Source organism: Cervus canadensis, chromosome 16 (genome assembly GCF_019320065.1).
Source record: "Cervus canadensis isolate Bull #8, Minnesota chromosome 16, ASM1932006v1, whole genome shotgun sequence".
NCBI classification, from domain to species: Eukaryota; Metazoa; Chordata; class Mammalia; order Artiodactyla; family Cervidae; genus Cervus; species Cervus canadensis.
The window spans coordinates 11,889,139-11,913,126 of record NC_057401.1 but is presented as its reverse complement, the minus strand read 5'-3'; the positions used below and the strand labels follow the sequence as shown (position 1 = coordinate 11,913,126).

The window sequence follows — 23,988 nt, the reverse complement described above, 5'->3', positions numbered from 1 at the left end:
TGATCTTATATATAGGAGTGTGTGTTAATCCCAAACTCCTGATTTACCCCTCCCTCACCCATGTTTTCCTTTTGGTAAACATAAGTTTGTTCAATATTTGTGTATTTCTGTTTTGTAAATAAGTTCATTTGTATCTTTTTTTAAAACTTAGATTCTACGTATGAATTCTACGTATGAATGATATCATATCATTTGTCCTTCCCTGTTTTCTGTGTTAATCCATGAAAGTACAGTTAATCCATGAAAGTATTAATTGTACTTTCATGGATTAACATCCATGCCAGATAAATTGGGGATTCATTAATTAATTTATAGCAGTATCTCCTCTTGATGGGAGACCAGATAAAATGGCACAAAAGCAATCATGAAAGATACTATTAAAGAAAACTTTCCAAGTTGAAAGAAAAATTGAGTGAAAACACAACAAAAAGAAACAGAGAAATAAAACTGTGCCTTAAATATAGTCCCAAGATTTAAATTTTTGAGTAATGAAGGGAAAACATCTGAACGGGGGTGGGGGTGGGGGGAAGACTAATTGCTTACAAAGGAATACAATTGATACTGTCCTCCGACTTTCCACAGATTGCTTTGTGATGGTGTTGTTGTCAAAGACTTCTATTTGCTCAGATATTATACACATATATACTCATGTATATAAACATATTTGTATTCATGCATTATCATATGTTTGAGGTCACATAAAATATACTTTCCATAACTTTCCTGAGAAACTTACTTAAAGATAAGTAGAAAATGACTGAGAGTTAATTTAGAATGAAGAACTAAAGAATTGGAAGGCTGGAGTAAAAGTGTACAATGGTGAGCATTAATAGAAAAAAGTTTGAAGAGGTTTTTTAAAAATGTAGTAGCATAAATAATAACTCACCAATAGCAATATAGATTGGAACTAATTAATAACTAAAATGAGAGATGAAGGTGTGGCGAAAGTATATATATGCTGAGCTCCTTGATTGATTTTGGAAAGTAGGTTAGGAAACAAAAGTTATACTGCATCCCTTTTGAATTTATTAATCACTAAAATATGCATTCAGGTGTTTATCTTAAACACTTAAAGATAACTTTATCTTTAATAGCGTGAAAAACAATGATTTCCTGGTACATTAAGAAAATACTCATACAGCACAAAATAAGAAAACCACCAACCCAATTCATTTTTGAAATGTAAATGTTAAAATTTAATAGAACACTGTAAGAATTATTTACTATAAACTCCTGAGGTTTATCCCAAGAATGCTGATTGTTTTAATAGTATGAACACAACTAATACATCTTAATAGTGGGTCAGCTGTTCATCAGAATAGATGGTGAAAGAACACTCTATAAAATTAAACATCCATTTCAGCTAAAAATTCTTTAGAGAATAAGAATCAACAAAGAATTTTGTAATGTAGTAAGACATACCTAACTTAATCTTACTTTAGAAAATACTAGAGGCAATCGGTGAAAATCGCTCCCCAATAATATTTAACTTTATTCTAGAGGTTCTTTGCAGACAAGCAGAAACATAAAACTGAAGCAAAATCTGTAACTCAAAGATGGTAAAATTTGTTAAATTCAGATGATATAAATAACCTAGACTATCCAACAGGATTAGGTATGTGTTAAAATTAATGAAACCATTCATTACATAGATTGTATACATGATGAATATACAGAAATTAATCTTACTGTATATTGCCAGTTGTAACCAGTTAGAAAGGATATTGAAAGAAAGGCATCAATTCATGATAGCATTCCACTCTCTTTTCTCATACTCCCTTTTCCCCACAAAAAAGTCATAAAATATCATGCCTTTGAATAACTAGAAAGAGATTTCTATGAAGAAACAACAAAACTTTGTTAGAAATGTGAACTATTTTTGCATAATGAAAAGACATGTCATATTTGTTGTAGAAAAGGCTAAAAATTATTTCCCCAAATTATATTACAGTTCTTAGGCAATTCCCAGCAAAATCTTCATGTGTGTGTATGTGTGTGTATGTAACTGTTTCCTTTGTTGCAGGCACCACATACACTCTTATCTGGTTTAAGCAGAGAAATATCTTAAGGTGCATTATGTAGCTCACAGAATTGTCAGCAAGGCCGGAGAGTGAGCACTGAAGGCCGCAGCCCCCAACCATATCCTGGCACTGTGCCCGTGCTGGTCATGGCTGCTGCTGCCCCTGGTCTAGGATTCCAGAAACTCTGACACAGTCGCCCCCAAAGAGGGACAACTTTGCCACCAAAATGGATTCCTCCAGCACCTCCGTCCTCATACTGCCTTCTTTTGAGCTAAAATTGAGTTTAAACTTCACTTGTGCTCTAGATACAAGGAAAGTTGGAAAAGTGGGTGGTGGCACCAACTTTGGGGAGACAGGTCTCATGATATAGGAAATTTTTCTTATGTAAGGAGGCCATTCAGAAGATACTGGGTGACTATAAACATGACAAATGCTCACTGTGGTACTTGGCATGATGGTTCTAGAGTACATTTGGAAGACTGAGTCAATACGGTTGGCCAAGTACATTCAGTGAGTCAGACCTGACTACCTGAGATTAATACACATCATAAAGTAATAACAGTGCGAGCAGTCGTTCACTCATGAAATAAAAATTGACAGAGCTTGAAGATAATATGATGAGGGAAGCATCACACACCACTGAGAAAGAAAAAGTTCAATTGGCAATTGATTTGAAATTGGCTATCAAGGCTATATATTGTCACCCTGCTTATTTAACTTATATGCAGAGTACATCATGAGAAACGCTGGGCTGGAGGAAGCACAAGTTGGAATCAAGATTGCTGGGAGAAATATCAATAACCTCAGATATGCAGATGACACCACCCTTATGGCAGAAAGTGAAGAAGAACTAAAAGCTTCTTGATGAAAGTGAAGGAGGAGAGTGAAAAAATTGGCTTAAAGCTCAACATTCAGAAAACTAAGATCATGGCATCTGGTCCCATCACTTCATGGGAAATAGATGGGGAAATAGTGGAAAGAGTGGCAGACTTTATTTTGGGGGAATCCAAAATCACTGCAGATGGTGATTGCAGCCATGAAATTAAAAGACGCTTACTCCCTGGAAGGAAAGTTATGACCAACCCAGATAGCATACTAAAAAGCAGAGACATTACTTTGCCAACAAAGGTCCGTCTAGTCAAGGCTATGGTTTTTCCAGTGGTCATGTCTGGATGTGAGAGTTGGATGTGAAGAAAGCTGAGCACAGAAGAATTGATGCTTTTGAACTGTGGTGTTGGAGAAGACTCTTGAGAGTCCCTTGGACTGCAAGGACATCAGTCCTAGGTGTTCATTGGAAGGACTGATGCTGAAGCTGAAACTCCAATACTTTGGCCACCTCATGCAAAGAGTTGACTCATTGGAAAAGACCCTGATGCTGGGAGGGTTTGGGGGCAGGAGGAGAAGGGGACGAAAGAAGATGAGATGGCTGGATGGCATCACTGACTCTATGGACATGAGCTTGGGTGGACTCCAGGAGTTGGTGATGGACAGGGTGGCCTGGTGTGCTGCAGTTCATGGGGTCACAAAAAGTCGGACATGACCGAGTGACTGAACTGAACTGATCTATATGAAAATATGTGAGGTGAGCTTCCTCCATACTATATTCTATAGTAAAATAGGCCAAAGAAAAACCTCACATTACGTTTTTAGAATTACTAATTTCATTCTTGTAATTTTAGGTATTTTCAAGTCCTCAACAATGAGTGTGTGTTAGTTTTAGAATTGGGTTTTTGTAATTTATTTTAAAAGTGAGCAGTTCCTTTTCTATGGATTTTAAATGTTCCACCAGCAAGATCCTATGTGCATATTGCTTCCACCCTCACCATCTGCCTCCAGTTTAAAGCAGTTAAACAGTTTTATGTTCAGCACTTCCCCGTGTCAGTAGTACTACTGAAGTTATCCCCTCAGTCTAGTTTATCCTTAATCAGCCCCACGGCGGTGATGGGCATATGCTGCTATATGCTCCTGTTTTCTACCCTGACGTCACCTAGAAAAGCTTGCTGCTGCTGGAGGGTAGTGTTTGATCTGGGTGAAGACTGGAGTGGTTTTTTAAGACATACATTGCTGAATAAAAATGTCTTTTCTTTTTTTTCCCTTTGGTCTGAGTTAATTGCTGTTGGAAGACATCGCAAAACTATTTAGCAGAACTTTTTCATATATTTTCTAGTGAAAGAGCTGTGGTTAATTAAAGATACCCTGAGTAAAATTGTCCTGTGCTAAGGTTCAGCAATTAGATATTCTAGCCTGTAGAGGAAACATTTTGGTTTGCTATAGCTTCCTATCAGAAAATGTGAAAGCCAACCCCTAATTTGATTTTCTACCTGATAGCACATTTTTAATATTAGGTTTTAAAGCATTCTGTGAAATTATGAGCTATAACATTTGAAGTGTCTTAAAAAATTATAACTTGATTAAATTAATAATCAAATGTAGATGTTATATTTGTTTAATGTCACAATAAAACAAGCCAAATATTCCTATTCCAGTACCCTTGGAAAGCTAGTTCAGGTCCAGCATTGACCAGGATTCACCGAGGATGTACCCAGGCATGACACCACTCCTGTCCTACTGCTCTGCTAAAATCATGACCTCCTACTTGTAGAATGCAATATCTTTTTAAAATAATATTACTCAGTGTGAGCACCCTTGCAGGTTTCGATATTAGGAAGCACTTTCTAACTCTTGACTATGTCTCTTCCCTTGATTCCTATGATACTTCCTTCTATATTTCTGTCTTTCTGTTGGCTGCTTTTAGTTTTCAATTCATTTTTAAAAAACTCTTAGGCTCCCTTGGGTGGCATCCTTTGTCACCCTTCTACTTGTGACAGTCGCTTCTTGCCCACTGTCTTTTGATTCATGTGTGTGATGAGTTTTCTTGCAGTTTTTATCTCGGCCTTTCCTCTGAGCACAGATGCCTGTTTGTACTTACTAGTACTCTCTCCTTATGAATATGTCCCACCAGCACCTTAAATCCAACTGTTATTCAATACCAAGTCTCTTATCACCAATTCTGTTTATTCTCAGATATTGGCAACATCATCCATGTGGTCCACCCAAGCTAGCAGCTTCAACATCATCTTTTGTTAAACCCCTCCCTGCTGAGTTTTCCCTGAAATATGTTTTAAACCTGGCTTCTCTCCCCACCCAGTTGCTCAGGGCTTTTGCAGTGAATTGAGAACTGGGCTCCATCTTTTGCATGTTCTTATTGCCTCTCAAATCTCTCTTCTAATTGAAGCTGTTATTTTTTAAGACATGAACTTAATTATGTCTTTTAACTAAAGAAAAACATCCCATGGTTTGTCCTGACACACACGAGTGTGAAATTTAAAAAAATGTTAGCCACTCAGTCATCTCTCACTCTTTGCGACCCCATGGACTGTAGCCGGCCAGGCTCCTCTGTCCATGGGGATTCTCCAGACAAGAATACTGGAGTGGGTAGCCATTCCCTCCTCCAGAGGATCTTCCCAATCCAAGGATCGAACTCAGGTCTCCTGCACTGCATGGATTTTTTACCATATGAGCCACAGGTGATCTGCAGATCAGCGGCACCAGAAGACTAGTTAGAAATACAAACTCTGAGGCTCCCACCCATCCTCACTGAGTAACCACGGGGATAGTGCCCAGTAGTATGTGGTCCAGTAAATCCTCAAAGTAATCCTGATGCACTCTGCAGTTTGAGAATGACTGCATTGCCGGTCCTTGCTGCGTATTATAATAACCTGTGGAGCTTAAAAAAAAAAAAAAGAAAGAAAGAAATACCCAGGTCCCAGACCAATTAAATCAGAAACTTCATCTGTCTGACCTGGCATCAGTATGTATCTTTTTAAGGGCTCACCAGGGGAATTAGATACGTCGAAAGGTTAGAGAACAGCTTAATCTATACAATTCACTTTCTTTAGCAGAATCTAAAGCAGTGCTTCTCCAACTTGAGTGCACAGTGGAATCACCTGGGAAGCTTTAAAAATGACTGATGCTTCCCTCACCTCAATTCCCATTCTGATTTAATTGGACTGAAGTGTGACTTGGTCATTGGATTTTTTTTTAAGTTCCCTAGGCTATTTGAATGTAAAACCAATATTAAGAATGAATGTTCTAAAGCCATGCTGAAACTCTAGTGTGCCTAAGTATCACCTGGAGGACTTAATAAAAGCAGAGACGCCCATGGTCCTGTTCAGGTCAAGAATCACCTGGAATATTGCACTAAAAGGTTTTTCCAGCTGGCCTGCAGATTTCTCTAGTTTTATCTTGATGCAGTTTCTAAGCTCTGCATCATTTACTGCCCTGTCGTAACTTCCTACAACCACCGCCTCGACGGCATCATGTTACTTGGCATACCTTAAATATACCTTACTTAAGTCATTGAGGAAAATGTAGATTACTAAAGTCAGTGGTTTTGAATCAGTTGATTAGCTATTTGGAAAAGAAGTTACCTCGATTGCTATAGCTTACTCCTTAAATAAATCCCATGTAGATACAGAAAAAGAAAAAAGAACAACCATAGGGAATTCCCTGGTTGTCCATCTGTTAGGACTGCATGCTTCCACTGCAGGACTCATGGGTTCGCTTGCTAATGGATGAACTAAGATCCCATAAAATACAGAGGGTATCAAAAAAATTAAGTACTAGAAGAAAATATGGTTTCATTTAGAAAATAATTTGGGAGGGTAGGAAGACCTTTTTGAACAAGGTACAAAACTTTATAAGCCATAAAGAAAAATGATTGTTAAATCTGATTAAATAAAAATTTCTCTGCAGAAGAGTTAATATTAGCAATATTAAAAGATAAGCACAAATGGAAGAAATGTGTTTAGTGTGTTCAAAGAATTTCCTCAGTGTACAAAAACAAAAACTACAAATTAATGTCAAAAAAAGACTGACATAATACCTCAGAGCAGTCAAGTGTGAAGCAGGTAATTTGGACAAAAAGGAACAAATGGTCAGGTAGCATTTTAGAAAATGTTCAGTTTCACTCATCCTAAACAAATTCATATCAAAACAATATGATACCACCAAAATCCGAAAAAAATGCAGTGTTGACAAGATTGAGGGGAGACGGTGTTCCCGATGCCACTAGTGAGAGTGTAAATTAGGGCAGGGTCTTTGGAGAGCAGTTTAGCTATATGCACCAAAGTAAAAAGTGAACCGACTTTGGGGGCCAATGTAATCCTGCTTCTAGGAGTTTAGTTCCTGGGTATAATCACCTGAGTTTGCAGAAGATATTCATTGAATAAGCAAAGCACTGAAATCAGTCTAAATATCTGTTAATAGAAGACTGAGTAAATTATGGTATGTGACATACTGAAATTTTATTTGATACTAGAGATGACAGATTTAGATGAACTGATATAGAAAGTTGTAGCTAGATTATTAACAAAAAAGCATCAGTTATAGAATGTGCTGTGCTTAGTCGTGTCTGACTCTTTGCAACCCCGTGGACTCTAGTCTCCCAGGCTCCTCTTATCCACGGGGATTCTCCAGGCAAGAATACTGAAGTGGGTTGCCACGCCCTCCTCCAGGGGACCTTCCCAACCCAGGGTTCGAACCCAGGTCTTCTGTATTCTTTACCATTTGAGCCAGCAAGGAGGCCCAAGAATACTGGAGTGCATAGTCTAACCCTTCTCTAGGAGATCTTCCTGACCCAGGAATCGAACGGGGATCTCCTGCATTGCAGGTGGATTCTTTACCAGCTGAGCTTAGAACATATATATGTGTATATATATATATAAACAGTTGACCCTTGAATAACACAACAGAGGTGCCTACCCTCTGTGCAACTGAAAATCCAAGTATAACTTAGACTTGGCCCTCTATATCTGAGGTTCTTCTGATTGGCGATTTCTTCTGATTGGCGATCCTTATCCAGAGTCAACCCAACTGCTGAACACGTGTGGTGGTAGAGTATTTACTATAGAAAAAAATCCACATGTAAGTGAGCCTGCACACTTGAAATCTGTGTTGCTTGCTCAAGGGAAATCGTATACGGCACAGCATTATTTGGGAAATTTTAAAAAATATACATTGTATATTCTTATATATCTATATGTATTCCTGGATAAATCCATACATCTGAAGAGTGGAGCTGGGGCTGGGGAGGTGACATAGAGCCCATAGCTTGTTGCAGTACCTGGCCCATAATGAGTTCATAGTAAGTGTTTGATTGAATCAATGAATGAGAATCAGAGGCTGGAAAAGAATTTTACATACCACCTTTACCTGTTTTCTCTGCCACCTTTTGTTTAATACCACGTTTAACTCTTTGAACTTTTTTTCAATGTATATAATTGTTTTTATAATACAATGAAGATGTGTAAAAAGGTGCTCTTCACTTTTGAGATGCTGTCCTTCTGTTCCCTCAGTTTCCTCTGCTTCAGAAGGATCACTTCCTTTCTCCTACAGTTTTCCTCTGAGTCAGATGAAAGGTTGCCCCTTTGCGGCCATCCATTCTTCTCTCTTCTGAACCTGTGGCTTCCTCATTTTATGTATACTGAATACCTATCACCACAAGTGCAGTGTCCCGTCCTGCCTCATGTTCTCTCTTTCTTTCCTGCCTGGTGGGTGGGAGCATTATCCGGGATGGCGCGATTCATCGAGCTTCCTCCAAAGGCTGCTGGGCTCTACCATATGGTAGCCAACAGGAGGAGCATAGGGCAGTGCTTCCCGTCCAACTGCTAAGTGCCGGTCCGTGTTACGTTCACGCTGACCTGACACCGAAAGTGATTGTCCATTTTTGACCCTTTGAGTATTCCCAGGATACAGAACTCTAGCTTAAACAGTCTCCAGAATACCAGCATTCCATTTCATCCGGCATCTCTACCAACATCACTTGAAGGACTCTCCCAGTATCAGTTGCTTACTAGATCTAGAAGGGTATCCAGCAGATATTGACTCTTTTTCTCTCTCAAGCTTTATTGAGACATTAATAACATATAACATATACAAGTTTAAGGTATATGACATGATGATTTGGTACGTGTATGTATTGTGAAATTATTACCACAATTAGGTTAGTTAACTCCTATATCCCCTTACATAGTTACAGTTTTTATTTGTATGGTGATAACCTTAAAGCTTTACTCTCTTAACAATTTTTAAATATATAGTACAGTATTGTTAATTATAGTCACCATACTGTACATTAAATCCCCAAATTTATTTATCTTATAACTAGAAATTTGTATCTTTTAAACATCTCCCCATTTCCTCCACCCCTAGCAACTGGAAACCAAAACTCTCTATTTCTGAGTTTTTTAGACTCCACATATAAGAAAGAATATACAATATTTGTCTTTCTCTGTCTTATTTTGCTTATTGTAATGTCATCAAGGTCCAGCCCATGTTGTTACAGTAGGCAGAATCTTTTTTTTATGACCAAATACCATCCCATTGTGTGTGTGTGAGTGTGTCCATTCATCCATCAGGGGACCCTTAGGTTGTTAATGTGTCTTCAGTTCAGCTCAGCCGTGTCCAAGTCTTTGCGTGCCTATGGACTGCAGCACACCAGGCTTCCTTCCCTGTCCATCACCAACTGTGTCTTGGTTATTGTAAATAATGCTGCAGTGAACATGGAAGTACAGATGTCTTTTTGAGATAGTGATGTCATTTTCTTCCGATTAACACCCAGAAGTGGAATTGCTGGAACATATGACATTTCTGTTGTTAATTTTTTGAGGAGTCTCCACGTTGTTTGCCACAGTGTCTGCATCAGTTTACATTCTCACCAACAATGAATGAATGGTCTGTTGGGTTTGATTAGACCATTAGAGTTCTGAAAGGTGATAATAGGAAGAATGGAGAAGAGATCTCTTTAGAGGGATAATTTCTTTGAATTTTCCAGAATTACTGAAGGACACTAAAATCCAGATCAAAGAAATTCAACCTACTCCAAGCAAGACAAAAAGAAAAAAAAAATTCCATACCTATAGAGACCACAACAGTGAAAGAGGAGAACATCAAGGAGATCTTAAAATCATTCAGAGGCTAATGAGTGATAGCTAATATAGAAATGGCAATTAGGCTGAATGTTTACCTGCTGAAAGTAACGATAGGAGCCAAAAGACAGTAGAATGATATCTTCAACATACTGAAAAAAAATTAATATAGCATTCTATACCCACAAAAGCTACCTTTGAAAAATATAAATGAAATTAAAGCATTTTAGACAAAAGAGAGTTTATTACCTAAAAATCTTCACTAATGGAAATTCTAAATTTTATATATATATATTTATCAGAGAGATGAAAAATCATATTGTTTAAGGCAAAACTACCAAGAGAATCACATATGTAATTTCATAGTTCCAAGTAGCCATATTAAGACCATTAAAAACAAAACAGGTGAAATAATTTTAAAAATAGTATATTTAAGAAAATTACTAGAAATGATCATTTTAACATTAAATCAATGTTTAAAAACTGATGAGATCACTCATCAATTTTTTCACCATGTCTTTGAGATCTAGTGTGTATTTTGTACCAACACATTGAGATACTAATGCTAACATTTAAAGTAAAATGTAGTCTTAATCAAAACAACAAATTGTGTTTAACAGAAAAAAAAAAAGATTCTCTTTTCTTCATATCATTGCCAACACTTGTTATCTGTCTTTTTGATAAGAGATAACAAGATAACCTTTCTGACAGTCCTGATATGAGATCTCCCTGTGGTTTTGGTTTGCATTTCCTTGATGCTTAGTGATGGTGAGCACCTTTTCATATGCCTGTTGGCCATTTGATTGTCTTCTTTGGGAAAATATCTATTCAAGTTATTTCCCCTTTTGTAATCAGATTGATTTTTTGCTATTGTATTATTTTTTAATATTAACCCCTTATCATTTGCATATATTTTATCTCACTCAGTAAATTGTCTTTTCCTTTTGCTGATTGTTTCTTCTGTTGTGAAGCTTTTTAGTTTGATTTAGTCTCATTTATTTTTACTTTTGTTGCTTGCTCTTTTGGTGTCATAGTCAAAAAATTATTGCCAATAAAAAGCACATGAAAAGATGTCAACATCACTAATGATTAGAGAAATGCAAATCAGAACTATAATGAGGTAAGGTATTGCCTCACACCGGTCAGAATGTAAAAACATCTATAAATAATAGATACTGGAGAGGGTGTGGAGAAAAGGGAATGGTCCACTGCTGTCAGAGGGACTATAAATTGGTACAGCTATTATAGAGGACAGTATGGAGGTTCCTTAACAAATGAAAAATAGAGCTATCATATGATCCAGCAATACCAATCCTGGACGTATATCTGGAGAAAATCATAATTAGAAAAGATACATGCACCCCAGTGTTCATTGCAGCACTGTTTTCTTGCTATAACCAGGACATAGAAGCAACCTAAATGTCCATCAGTAGAGAAATGGATAAAGAAGATGTGGTTTGTGTATACAGTGGAACACTACTCAGCCATAAAAAGAATGAAATAATGTCATTTGCAGCAATATGCATGGACCTAGACACTGTCATACTGAGTGAAATAAGTCAGAGAAAGACAAATATCATATGTTATCACTTATATGCGGCATCTTAAAAAGGGGTACAGATGAACTTATCTACACAAGAAAAACAGAGTTACAGATATAGAAAACAAACTTATGTTTGAAAGTAAAAGTGAAGTCGCTCAGTCATGTCCGACTCTTTGCAACCCCATGGACTGTAACCTACTATGCTCCTCCATTCATGGGATTTTCCAGGCAAGAGTACTGGAGTGGGTTGCCATTTCCTTCTCCAGAGGATCTTCCCGACCCAGGGATCGTCTCCTGCATTGTAGGCAAACGCTTTACCGTCTGGGCCACCAGAAAAGCCCTTATGGTTAAACTTATGGTTACCAGGGTGTAAATAGGGAGGAGGGGTAAATTGGAAGGTTAGGATTGACACATCCACACTGTTATTTATAGAACAGATATAACTAATGAAGACCTACTGCACACCACAGGGAACTCTTCTCAGTACTCTGTAATGGCCCACATGGGGTAAGAATTTTATTTATTTATTTATTTATTTTTAAATTTATTTATTTATTTATTTTTTCAGTGGGTTTTATCATACATTGACATGAATCAGCAATAGATTTACACGTATTCCCCATCCCGATCCCCCCTCCCACCTCCCTCTCCACCCGATTCCTCTGGGTCTTCCCAGTGCACCAGGCCCGAGCACTTGTCTCATGCATGGGATAAGAATTTTAAAGAGTGGATTTATATATATGTGTAACTGATTCACTTATACCTGAAACTAATGCATCACTGTAAATCAACTATACTCCAATAAAATTTTTTTTAAAAATTGTTACCAAAACCAATGTTTAGTTTTTTCTCTGTTTCTTTCTACTAGTTTTATTGTATCAGCTCTTGCATTTAGTAAGATAAGTATTTGTTAAATGATTCATTATGCCAAAGTATGTAACTAATTTTTCTTTCAGAGGTCCTTAAAGACTCTGTTGTGCTTTTTAAAAGAATAATCACAACTTTTTCCCCTGCCTCAACACACCCCAATATGCCTGAAAAGTTCAACACATTAGAATTCATATCTGTGGCTCCTTATGGTAGTGGTTCACTGAAGATTGATATCTGTGCATTCAGAATCTCAGGGTTGCAAACAAGTGCCCCTCACCCTGTCCATCAGTTACTTGGGATTGTATGCTAAAAATATGGATACATGCATAGATCATAAATAGAGTAAGGCCCTGAATGGACACATCCCTATTATGGATAAGGGTGAATCATGTTTTCTGCAAGAAGGAATGATTAGAATAATTAGAATGATTTTAGTCTTGCTTCTGATAATCACTGGTTCAATTGAGTCCCCCCTGCCACATGCCTTGGTTTTAACCTTTCTAATAATTTTACATGTTCTGATGTTACCAAGGCCATATATTAGGCATTCTGCTTGTTTAAAAAATGAAAGAATAAGATGTATAGTTTTAAGGCTAATATCTTATTCATATACTGTTAGATACGGATTATAAAGATAGCTGGCATTTCAGCTTTAAGCAGTCAAACAATTAGAGTTGATAGTAAAAGTATAAACACAGTTGTGGTTAATGAGTGTATTCTTCCCTACGACTTCCTTATACAGACTTTTAACCTTAACCCAGGAACAGAGGAGTGATACACAGCTTAATTTGGGGTGGGGGTGTTCCTCTTTAGAAGAGAGGAGAAATTGTGGAAATAATTGAGTTTAGAGGAGAGTAACAGGACGCCAGTAGAAGAAGCGTAATAACTTACTTGATTGACCTGTGACAACACCTGTGGACAGGTGGGATTTCTAGAGTGTTGACATGGTGGGATGCTGTTTGTTTAAGCTGATGGGGAAGAAATTTCCAGCCTTAGTCCTGTTCTGAGACTACTTGGAGGTCAGAGTGAAGTGAATATATAAAAGGGGCATTGAATTAGTATAGCTGAAATAAGAGGCAGGGAAGTTAAGTTATAGAAAGCGGGCAGTGTAAAAACTTCAGGACTTGAGGGATCTAAATGGCTAGTGAAGTCTTGAGCTTGATTTAACAGAGTACACGGAAATTCTAAAGTTCTCAGCTCTCGCAGTTTACTAGAGCCACTTCATTTAAAAAAGGTAGACTAGGGTCTGGGTATCAGCATTTCTAAAGCCTCCCAAGTAATTCTCCTGTGCATCTGAGCTTGAGAACTGTTTATTGATCCAAGGGCATGGAAGCAGAAAGTGAGGGGTAAAAAAAGATTCTAGAGGAGAGTCTCAGGGCCAAAGTATTTCCAAGATCTTGTGTAGTATGGTTTATGGAATCTGAAAGCCAGAATTCTGATTTATTAGATTCTTGGTGCATTACATATTATTTTATTATGAAACAGTAGAATTAAATGTATTAGATTCTTTTAAATCTCGAGATATTTCTGGAGTTAGAAACTGAACATAATTAAGTAACTATTTAAAAAATACATAACACATATTTTGTTTCCTTCAGATGGAATGCCTTTTTATCAGAAGCCAAAAGAACATTTTCCATTTGTTAAATTAAACCACCTTAAATTTAGTATTTATATTTTTAAGGGGAGCTGAAAGGAGGTGATTTATAATAGAGAATACATCTAGATTACATTTAGCAAGTTATAAGGACATGCAACATTTCATTTAAATACTTCCTCTTTGACTAGAAATTATTCAGCAATTGAAGGAAACAATCTGAGAGGAACCAGTTTCTTGATATCATCCACCCCTTTTCTGGGTAAAAATGCAAATTCTTTGTATCTAATTATGTTAAAGAATTAAAATCCCTTCATGTAAGATAGAAAAAAAATATGCACACCTTAGGTTACATTCTTTGACTTGGTCTTTTATCTACATTCAGAGACTAATTAATTATCTAAAATTGATAGACTACATCACATTTCATAAAGCTGCATGAAACTTTGGAGTGTCTGTTATGGTAGCTATGTTCTTATCTCCCCTTTCTTCACCTTACAGACACTCCTCAGTAACTTTATACACAAAGGCTAAAAGTAATCTCTTCTCTATTGCTGGGAAGATGAATTACTGTAGATGGGAGGAAAACATACAACTAAAATCAACTTTCTTCATCACTCTTGACATTCACTAGTCTTTACTCGAGATCACCTTGAGATGTGACATCAATTCAGAGTAATAAGGAAGGGTCAATGAAAAGCTAAAACATTCTTGAAAACCCATTATAACACATCTCCAAGGGATTTGTGTCAATGCCACAGCATTTCAAATACACTACACAAATTTCAGAGGAATGGCTTCATGAAATGGAGACAACAGGCATCTGTGAGAGTCTTATGACATAGCAATTGACCTGTTATTGGATCTCTCTTTCACATCCTACATGTTTTTCACCCTATAAACTCATCAGTCATTCCTTAAAAAGCAGGGCGTGTCCATTTGTTAAGTATCTGTTGTGACATACTACATCCTCCATGTGGTTTCATCATTGACGGTTTTTAATGAGTAGTTTTGATACATTTAAGGGCTTTGGTCTAAGAAAGTTTCTTTTCCACATGAATAAGGATCCAGAATTGATTTCACAAGATGTGTCTAAAGTTAGTAATGTACAGATCTTCTATCAGTAGATTTTTAGTCCTTTGGGTCTTCTTTACCTGTTTAATCTGCTTAGCAGGTAGCTCAAAGTGCTGTATATAATAAGAACTTAATACATAATTGTTGAATTAGAAAAAATTCAGTACAATTCTCATTTACTGTATAACAGACTACGTTAGGCACTGAAAATTCAAAATATGCTTTCTGTGTATCTATACGTATATATAACCAGAGTTTATCCTTCACCAGCATTTAGAATAATTTAGTGAGAAGTAGAGAAAAGTAAAATATAGTACACATCATTATATTCCATTCCATTTTACCTATGGTGACAGGACATAGAATGATTGAAATTCTCAATATTCAGACTTCAGTGGTTAGCCTGTAAAATTATCTTTCTCTGCCAACCTTTAACTAGCACTGTTGTCTAGTTTGGCCATATTAAACAGACCAAAGCTATCAAATCTATTAGGCACTAAATAATGTGAGCTGGAAAAATGTTATTTGCTCTCAGGTACAATAAAAAAAACTGTAATAGGATTTTTAAATGTTTAATTGAGTGGTATAAATGCTACATATAAGAAGTGTAGCATTGTTAATTGCATACAGTATGGAACATAAGTACATTGTGTGTGTGTGCATTCAGTTGCTCAGTTGTATCCAACTCTGTGGCCCCATGACCTGTAGGCCGCCAGGCTCCTCTGCCCGTGGGATATTTCAGGCAAGAATACTGGAGTGGGGTGCAATTTCCTTCTCCAGGAGACCTTCCTGACCCCAGAGATCGAACCTGCACCTCTAGCACCTCCTGCATTGGCAGGTAGATTCTTTACTACGGGCGCCCCCTGGAAAGTACATTCTAATATATTTAAAATTATTTGAGGTGGTGCCTCCATAAATAAAAGAGCATAGATCCCACTCAAATTTTCAAAGGTTTTATTTTGCATTTTTTAAACTCAGTATAATTGATTTACAAGATTGTGTTTCAGGTATATAGCATAGTGATTTGTTTTTTGTTTGCTTGCTTGTTTTTACAGATTATTTCCATTTTCGGTTATCACAAGGTACTGGGTATACTTCTTTGTGTTACACAGTAAATCCTTTCTTGCTTTTCTATTTTACACATAGTACCTAGTTTGTATCTATTTAATCCAGTTCCCCAAATTAGGCCCTCCTCCCCTTCCTCTCCCCTTCGGTAACTATAAGCTTATTTTCTAAATCTGTGAGTCTGTTTCATTTCTTATATAAATTCGTTTGTATTACTTTATAGATTCCATGTATAAGTGACTCCATATGGTACTTGTCTTTCTCTGTCTGACTTAGTTCACTGTACATAAGGCCCTCCGGTCCGTCCATGTTGTTACAGATGGCAGTGTTTGGTTCTTTATGGCTAGGCGATATTCCGTTGTATAAATGTACCACATTCCTTAAGCCAGTCATCTGTTGATAGGCACTTGGGTTGCTTCCATGTCTTGGTTATTGTTAATCTGTCCTCCTCACATTCCCAAACCCAGTCTTCCTTCAGTCTTCTACATCTCAGTTAAAGTCACCATCTGCCTATCTCGCTCAATCCTAAGAGCTAGGAGTCATCATATATATATATACATACACACACACACATACATATATATATGTGTATACACACACACACACACACACACATATATATATATCTTTTTTTTTTTTCCACTTTGTGGCTTGTGGGATCTTAAAGGTCCCCTGACCAAGGATCAAATCCAGGCTCTGGCAGTGAAAGCTCTGGGCCACCAGGGAACTCCCTAGGAGTCCTCCTTGCTTCCTCCCTTTCCCCCGTTATCCCACTTGGTCTAGTTTCCCAGTAAACCCTTTTGGGTCTACCCTCAGAACACACCTGAGCTCTACTTCCAGCGTCTCCAAACCACCGTCTCCTCTTACCTTGTCTACACGACAGCCTCCTTTCTGATCTCCCTGCTTCTGTTCATTGCCTGCTTAGAGCCCATTGGACATGGAACAGCATGGGGGCTCTTTCTAAAATGTAAGTCAAATCATACCACTCTTCTCTGTTAGGAAAGGATTGATAAGTATTTGTTGAATTAATCAGATGACAGTGAGAAGTGGTACTGGGTAAGGAGAGTCAATGTGACAAGGATGAAAAAACCAAAGGAGGTTCAGAGAAGCCAGATTTTAAGAAAGCCCTGATTTATTGTCCATAATTATTTCTTTACTTGAAAACCCAGGCATAAAAGTCTATTTATCGTCCTGCTGTACAGGCATGCCTGGTGGTTTAGGTGGTAAAGAACCTGCCTGCCAAGCTGGAGACGCAAAAAGACATGAGTCCAGTCCCTGGGTTGGGAAGATCCTCTGCAGAAGGAAAAGGCAACCCACTCCAGTATTCTTACCCGGAAAATTCCATGGGCAAAGGACCCTGGCAGGCTACAGTCCATGGGGTCGCAAAGAGTTGAACATGACCGAGCATGCACACACTATACTTTGTTATATCGGCCTGCTGTGAACACTTAACAGCTTGCCCTAAGAGAGTGCTGCTGAAGGCCAATCAAGGTTTTTCTCTGTCCACTTAGAGTCTAAACAGCTGCCCAGGTTTAATTAATATCCCACAATTATATCTGGAGAGTAGCCAGTTTCTGAAATGGCTAAGTGAGAGGAGGATTTTTAACTCCCCTCTTGCGTCAGCTGGATCTGATAGCATAGATGTCAACTTCTCGGGTGAATTTGAACTGTTATTTTTCAAAGTCCACTCAGCCTGCGGTCCCTGCATAACTGTTCAATTGTCCCTTCATCTGCTGCCATCACATTTTGCAAGGGAGTCCTAGGTTTGGTCCTGTGAAGTCTGGACTTCAGGTTTTTCAGCACTGTCAATTTATTGCTGAGAATCTCCTGCAGAGCGATGAGGAACACAGTGCTGTTTGTTAGGGTATAAAAAAGGCACAACTCATTTAAGCCGATCATCAAGTAATGACAACAAGGATTAAAGTGGGGGCTTACTCTTTGATCCACCAGGAGTTTCAAATGGCAATTATCATTAATTCTTGGATTCCCTCAGTCCTGATAGAAAATCAAGGCAACCAGAAACTATCATTTTGTAAACAGACAGCTATTAAAAGCACATTAATAATCTATAGTGGGTATAGCATATGCCTTTTAAAAAGATTTGCAGCTTGTTTCTCTGCGGTGAAGATGGAGGACTTCTCCAACCTAATTACAAAGCAATCAAACAATTTAATTAATCTCGAAATCACTTTCTTAACAATAACTGCCTCCAAAATGAGGCACCCTGTGTAGCTCCGTTAGGTAACTACTGTTTTGATGTACTGCCTGTGTGTTCACCACGCCAGTTCCCCCTGGGAATCACGGAGTTAATTACCTCTCCAGCGCCTGCCCACCCACCACTAAGGTTTCCTTTACCAGGTCAGAAGCAGCAGTCTATAAAGTGTCCTGGCACTCAGACATCCAAGAGCCAGCAAATCCCTTCGAACAGCAGGGTTTGAGTTATAAGCAAGTGCTGCACATATGGGCAGAGAATTAACTGGCACTGGTTTTCATTCGAGAGCCTCTCAGGTATTGCTTTGCAGATGGGTGGATGATTTCAGAGCGCAGGACTGTGCCTGGTGAAGGTCAAGTGTAGGACTCTGGTTTCACTCCATCTTGTTTTCTTGTCCTGGGAAAGTGCTCCGAGTGCCCACAGCAGTCTGGTCCTCACCTCCAAGTGAAGAATGTATAAAGTGTGCTTTATATTTCAATCTGTCCTAAATTAGCGTTGTTGTGTATCACAGAACAGTGTCCCTAAGTCTTCAAACATAACACACAAATCAGTGTTTGTCTCAAAGAAGAACAAAGGCCTCAAAGATTGATTTGTGCCTATCTAATCTACTCATCGGAGAAGGCAATGGCACCCCACTCCACTACTCTTGCCTGGAGAATCCCATGGACGGAGGAGCCTAGTAGGCTGCAGTCCATGGGGTCTCGAAGAGTCAGTCATGACTGAGCGACTTCACTTTCACTTTTCACTTTTATGCATTGGAGAAAGAAATGGCAACCCACTCCAGTGTTCTTGCCTGGAGAATCCCAGGGACGGGGTCGCACAGAGTCGGACACGACTGAAGTGACTTAGCAGTAGCAATCTACTCATCTTGTAATTTCTCCGTGAGGAAAATTGAGGAATTTTCTGTAACAAATGACACAAAAAGCTCTAGAATACTCTATCCTTTTCCTCTACTATTACTACCACCCCAGTTCTCTCTGAAAGTTCCCTGTTAGTGGAGCAGTCATCCTCCCAGTCTGCTAACCTTGGAAGTACCAGTTAGTCTGTAATCTTTTTCGTCACTTATTTTTGATCCATCACCAGTTACACTTGGTTTGCTCACCACAACATGCGTTCTGTTGGCTTTCCGCATCCTAGTCCAGCTCCTTCTCCTTGGCGACTCCCCTGTCCACTCAACATACTCACCCCAGGTTAAAATATCGAGTGCCTCTCTTGCGTTCAAATTTCTCTTAAGCCTTCCACTAGGTAGTACCAAACCATGTTGTTCACAACTCATTGACTTGACCAGTCTGAATTCCCTGGTACTAGAGAGTCTGTCTCTCTACTGCATCACCTAACTGTGTTTGGATTGATTCTGTCCCCTTCCTGAGGTCCTTCCATTCCTTCTCCTATCCTGAGCTTGCTGAACTGCCCTCAAATTAAGCTGCAGTCTCTTGGCCTTAAGGAATTACCAAGTATTCTAGTTCATACTGCCTTTGTTTTCTCCAATAGCCCACTGTACTTAAGGGCCTTTGTGATGATGTGGGATGTGTGTATTTCTATCTCAACTAGCTCCTCAATGTGACCAGAAACAAAAAGAAAGATCTGTGATTAGTAGGATAATACAAATGGGTATGTAACTTAGAGTTGAGGAATCTTTTCAGTGTATGGACCTGGAAAGACCACACAGAATGAGAAGGCAAAACCCAATATAAGAAATGGTTAAGAGTAGTGCTGATTTTTTGTCTTGTTTTTTTAAAGAGCAGAGTTAAATTAACCTACCTCTATATCTCTGTCTCTGCCCATTCATCCTCAGTGTGATGGGCCGCCATGTATTATAAGATGTTACATTGTTTCCTGGGGGGCCACTTGTTAAAATCTCTAAAAGTGAAAAGGTTCTTAAGATAATTCCTGTTTCTGCCTCCTTCAGATTCTTCAAAATATTTAATAAACTCCCTCTACTTGTTCTGGTTGATCTCATATAATCTCCAGATATAATGTTCTCTTTACAAAGAACACAGGGCTAAGAATTTGGTGCCAAGTTTTATTGGCCTTATTATTTATTCTCAGTGGTTAGAGTAGTAGGGATTGTTCTCAAAATACCTTGGCTTCAATCAACTGTTTTGTTTCTCATAAGTTACTGATAGTTTGCTCTGTGGGGGGTGTGAGCAAACCAAATGTTTTTTTTTTTTTTCCAAATAAAATTAAAATCAACCCAGAGATTTCTGGCATTTCACCTGTTTCCCTTCAGAAACAAGATTTCTAGCCATCTTGAAATCAAGACCTTTTAAGAAATATGAAAAGCAGTGCACAAACTAACAGGGGAGGGAGTGGGGGAATGAAGGCTGTTGGGAGAAGTTCAAAGAATTTAATTTAGCTGTGTAGATAAAGGACAGAAAGGGTCCTGGATTACCGGATGGCAAAAGCACAATCCGTTTCTCTAGAGGCCCAAGAAACAACAGATGCAAAGGCATGATAAATTTCATTGCAGCAGGGGGAAAATGCTTCTTGATTCTCTATCCATAAAGAAAGGGGCTTTTCAGCGCTTCCCAGTTAAATGGCTTTAATTGTGCTGTCTGTCATAAACTTAATGGCATCTGTTGATGCCATCACTGCAAAATCTGCAACTTTAAGTTAACTGAAAAATTTCAATAGAGGCACAGCCAGTCCAGAAGTAAAGGTAACACTGAAATGATCCCCTTCGATGTGTCAGTCAGTTCTTTTTGCACACAGGTAGTAAATTGTTTACCTTTGTGGCCAGGTGCCATTCTGTGTTCCTTCTACCTAATTACAAATTGTCGCTTCCGGTGTGAGATCAGCAACGTGGCGCACTGGCTTCTTGTTAAGATTAAACGTGTCTTCTTGAATTATTTTCTGTGTTTCAAGAACATGCAGCATTTGTTTGCAGCCTTTCCTAACCTCCTTGTTTAAACCGGCTACAGTCCCATCCGGTCCTCAGACCATTCTGCCAACCTAATGAACCCTGCAGAGGGAAGCGGGGTGGTCTGGCCTGCCTGGGGCCTCCCCTCACCCTCTGCCTGCCAAGCTTACCCCATGATCAGCAACAGGTTGCATGTTCTGATGGGGAAAGTAGCAAGCCTCCAGACGAGCTGTCACCGTACAGAAGCATCCGTGTTCCACCCACCATGTAAGAACTTGGGGAAGATGCCTTCTGTGAGCTGCTGTGTGGCTGTGGCTTTTCAGGCAGCCTGGCTAGTCACCCCCTCAGCTGCCTAGGAGCAGAGGGACTATTGAAGAAGATACTTCTGGGCCTCTAGGCTGGGTCATTTGAGGTCTGAACTGCTGGGGTTCTACCTAGTATTTTATGCCCTGTTCTGACATTTCTGCCTTTAAAATGTGTGCTTTGAAGAATGAGGATTTATTGAGAACTCAGACTTTTATTCTGTTTCGGTAAATAAAAATACTGAGGCTGCCTTCCTAAAATGGAAAGCCTCACGCTCCCAATTGAAGCTTATCTTCTCTATCCTACTGTGGAAATGTTAACATCTGGAAAAGCAGGAACCAAGACATATGTATGTATTCATTATTCTGTGGGACTGAAATACATTATGAAATATATGAAAGTCTGCTGGTTGGTGACATGGGTTTGTTTATTCATATATTACACCCTTGGAAAGTTGTGCTGGAACTCAAGCCAATCCCTTCCTCTGCTCCAAATAAAACTAAAGCATTTTTTGAGGAGATGGACATTTTACAAAGGTGTACAGAAGCTTACTACTAAAGAGAAGAGCGTTCTGGATGTAGCTAATGATACAAGAATAAAATCTTAATGTCATTTTTTTTCCTTCTTTCTCTCTACAGGAAATAGCCCTCAAGATAGTCCAAGAAATTTCTCCCCCAGTGCCTCTGCCCATTTTTCATTTGCACGGAGGTAAGAACTTTTTGTGTGTAGAATGATAAAGTGTTATGTGGAGAAACCCTCCCCCCTGCCCCAGTTCCTCCACTACCCGCTAGAGTTATAGATGCCTCCTTTGGTCCTCCCCCAGATGGTGGGCTCCCACTAAGGGCAGAAAAAAACATTTTCACCTTTTCTCCCATCCCTAGTGTAGTGTCTCATACCTGCTTTTGATGCTCAGCAGATTTTTACTGACTTTTCTGAGCTTATATTATAAGGACTTGATTCATCCATGTGTCCCGGTGCGGTTGTCGTTGTTACTGAAATACTCAAAAATAAATAAATAAAAATGACCTTCCCTGGGATCACAAGGTATAAACCCTTAAGATGCCTCTTTCCTTGAGAGCACCAAGCCAGCAATTTAGTGACCTCCCTGAGTGTTTTCTCTTCCTTTCTTAGTTAGAATTGGACATCAAGTATCAAGACTATATGTCTCATATCTGGGTCAGTGAGTCACGAGAAAGTACGGTTGCTCAGAGGATAGTGGGCATACGATCTGTTACCAAAGCTTTTATTTTGGGATCACCTACTGTGATCTCTCCCAGTCAGAGATGTCTGCACAGCCTCCTCTTCTGTGTGTGAAATTAGTGGGCTTCCCCTGTCACATTCAAATCTTCACTTTCCTCCATTCCTCTTCCAGCCAGGGAAAACACACAGAAGACAAAATTGCCCCTTTAGCCAGGTTTCTGAATATTCGGAATGAATTGCTTTTATGGTCCGAATGTCCTGCTTATTTATTAAATTTTCTTCAGAGAGCTAATCATACCTTGAAATGAATTAAAGTAACATTTAATTAAGACATACAGGTAGGTTAAAAAAGTAGATTTAACACATTACGTGCAAACCTGCAGTGTCATCACTGCCATTTGTCATCGTGAAATGTGTTTTCTGTTACTAGGTCCAGAGGAAAGGATCTGCTTGCAGTATATTCTCAATTCCTGATCATTAAGATTCTCTTGTCAAATCACACATTCCCCACCGTATGGTAAATGCCTATGTGTACCAGGCCTTCCCCATAGGGAGGACAAAAAGTAATTGAGATGTGATCTCCAAGGAACTTTCTGAGACCCACACCCTAGTTTTCCCCAATGAAAACTAACTTTGATTCTTTTAGTCCTCTTACAGCCTGTAAGCACTGTAAAGAAAAAGTGACAATTAATTGGTTCCACAAAGCCTGTGTGTGTTTGTCCACTGAATATTAATTCACGATGGTGCTACTATTCTAAATGAAAAGGGAAATCCTATAAAAATTGGTTTAAAAAAGAACACAGCATAGTCCTTAAAATATGTTTCTTTGAAAAAAAAAAGGGGGGGGAAGTGGTGGTAGAATGCATTTAATTACTTCAAGTAAAAAGAAAATGCACATCTCATAGCCTGTTTTTAAATGTGACCAAAATCAGTCTTTTAATCCTGCCAGATTTATAAAAATGAAGAGAACCTAATAATTAAGTGGCTGACTAGAGGACAGATGACTCTGGTTTCTGTGCTATATAGAAAAAAAAAATTCACAAACCCCCAGGCATGTTAATTTTTGACAAATAAGCCGTAAACCGTAACAGAAAATTATCACAGGAGACCTCTGGTTCATTTTGCAGGAATTTCCAGATGGAACTCACTGCACAGTCTTCAAAAAGTGTTAATTTAGGTTAGGACATGAGTGATCATCTTTTTAAACTTTTATGCAAGTAAACAGAACCTGTGTTTGCTATGAAAACTCAAATTGGCCTATTTTTAACATCTGGCATCTATCTCTTCCATTTTAAAGTTGATTTTTCATTCCAGA

General features: G+C 38.6%; 1 protein-coding gene across 1 annotated transcript in view; it reads left to right on the top strand.

The window, feature by feature from the left end:
• MAST4 (microtubule associated serine/threonine kinase family member 4) overlaps positions 1–23,988 on the top strand; it is a 608,649-nt gene that overhangs the window by 507,702 nt on the left and 76,959 nt on the right. Inside the window, exon 8 of the mRNA XM_043488941.1 lies at positions 22,112–22,181. Within this exon, the coding sequence (XP_043344876.1) occupies positions 22,112–22,181 (70 nt within the window). The remainder of the gene's footprint in view (positions 1–22,111; positions 22,182–23,988) is intronic.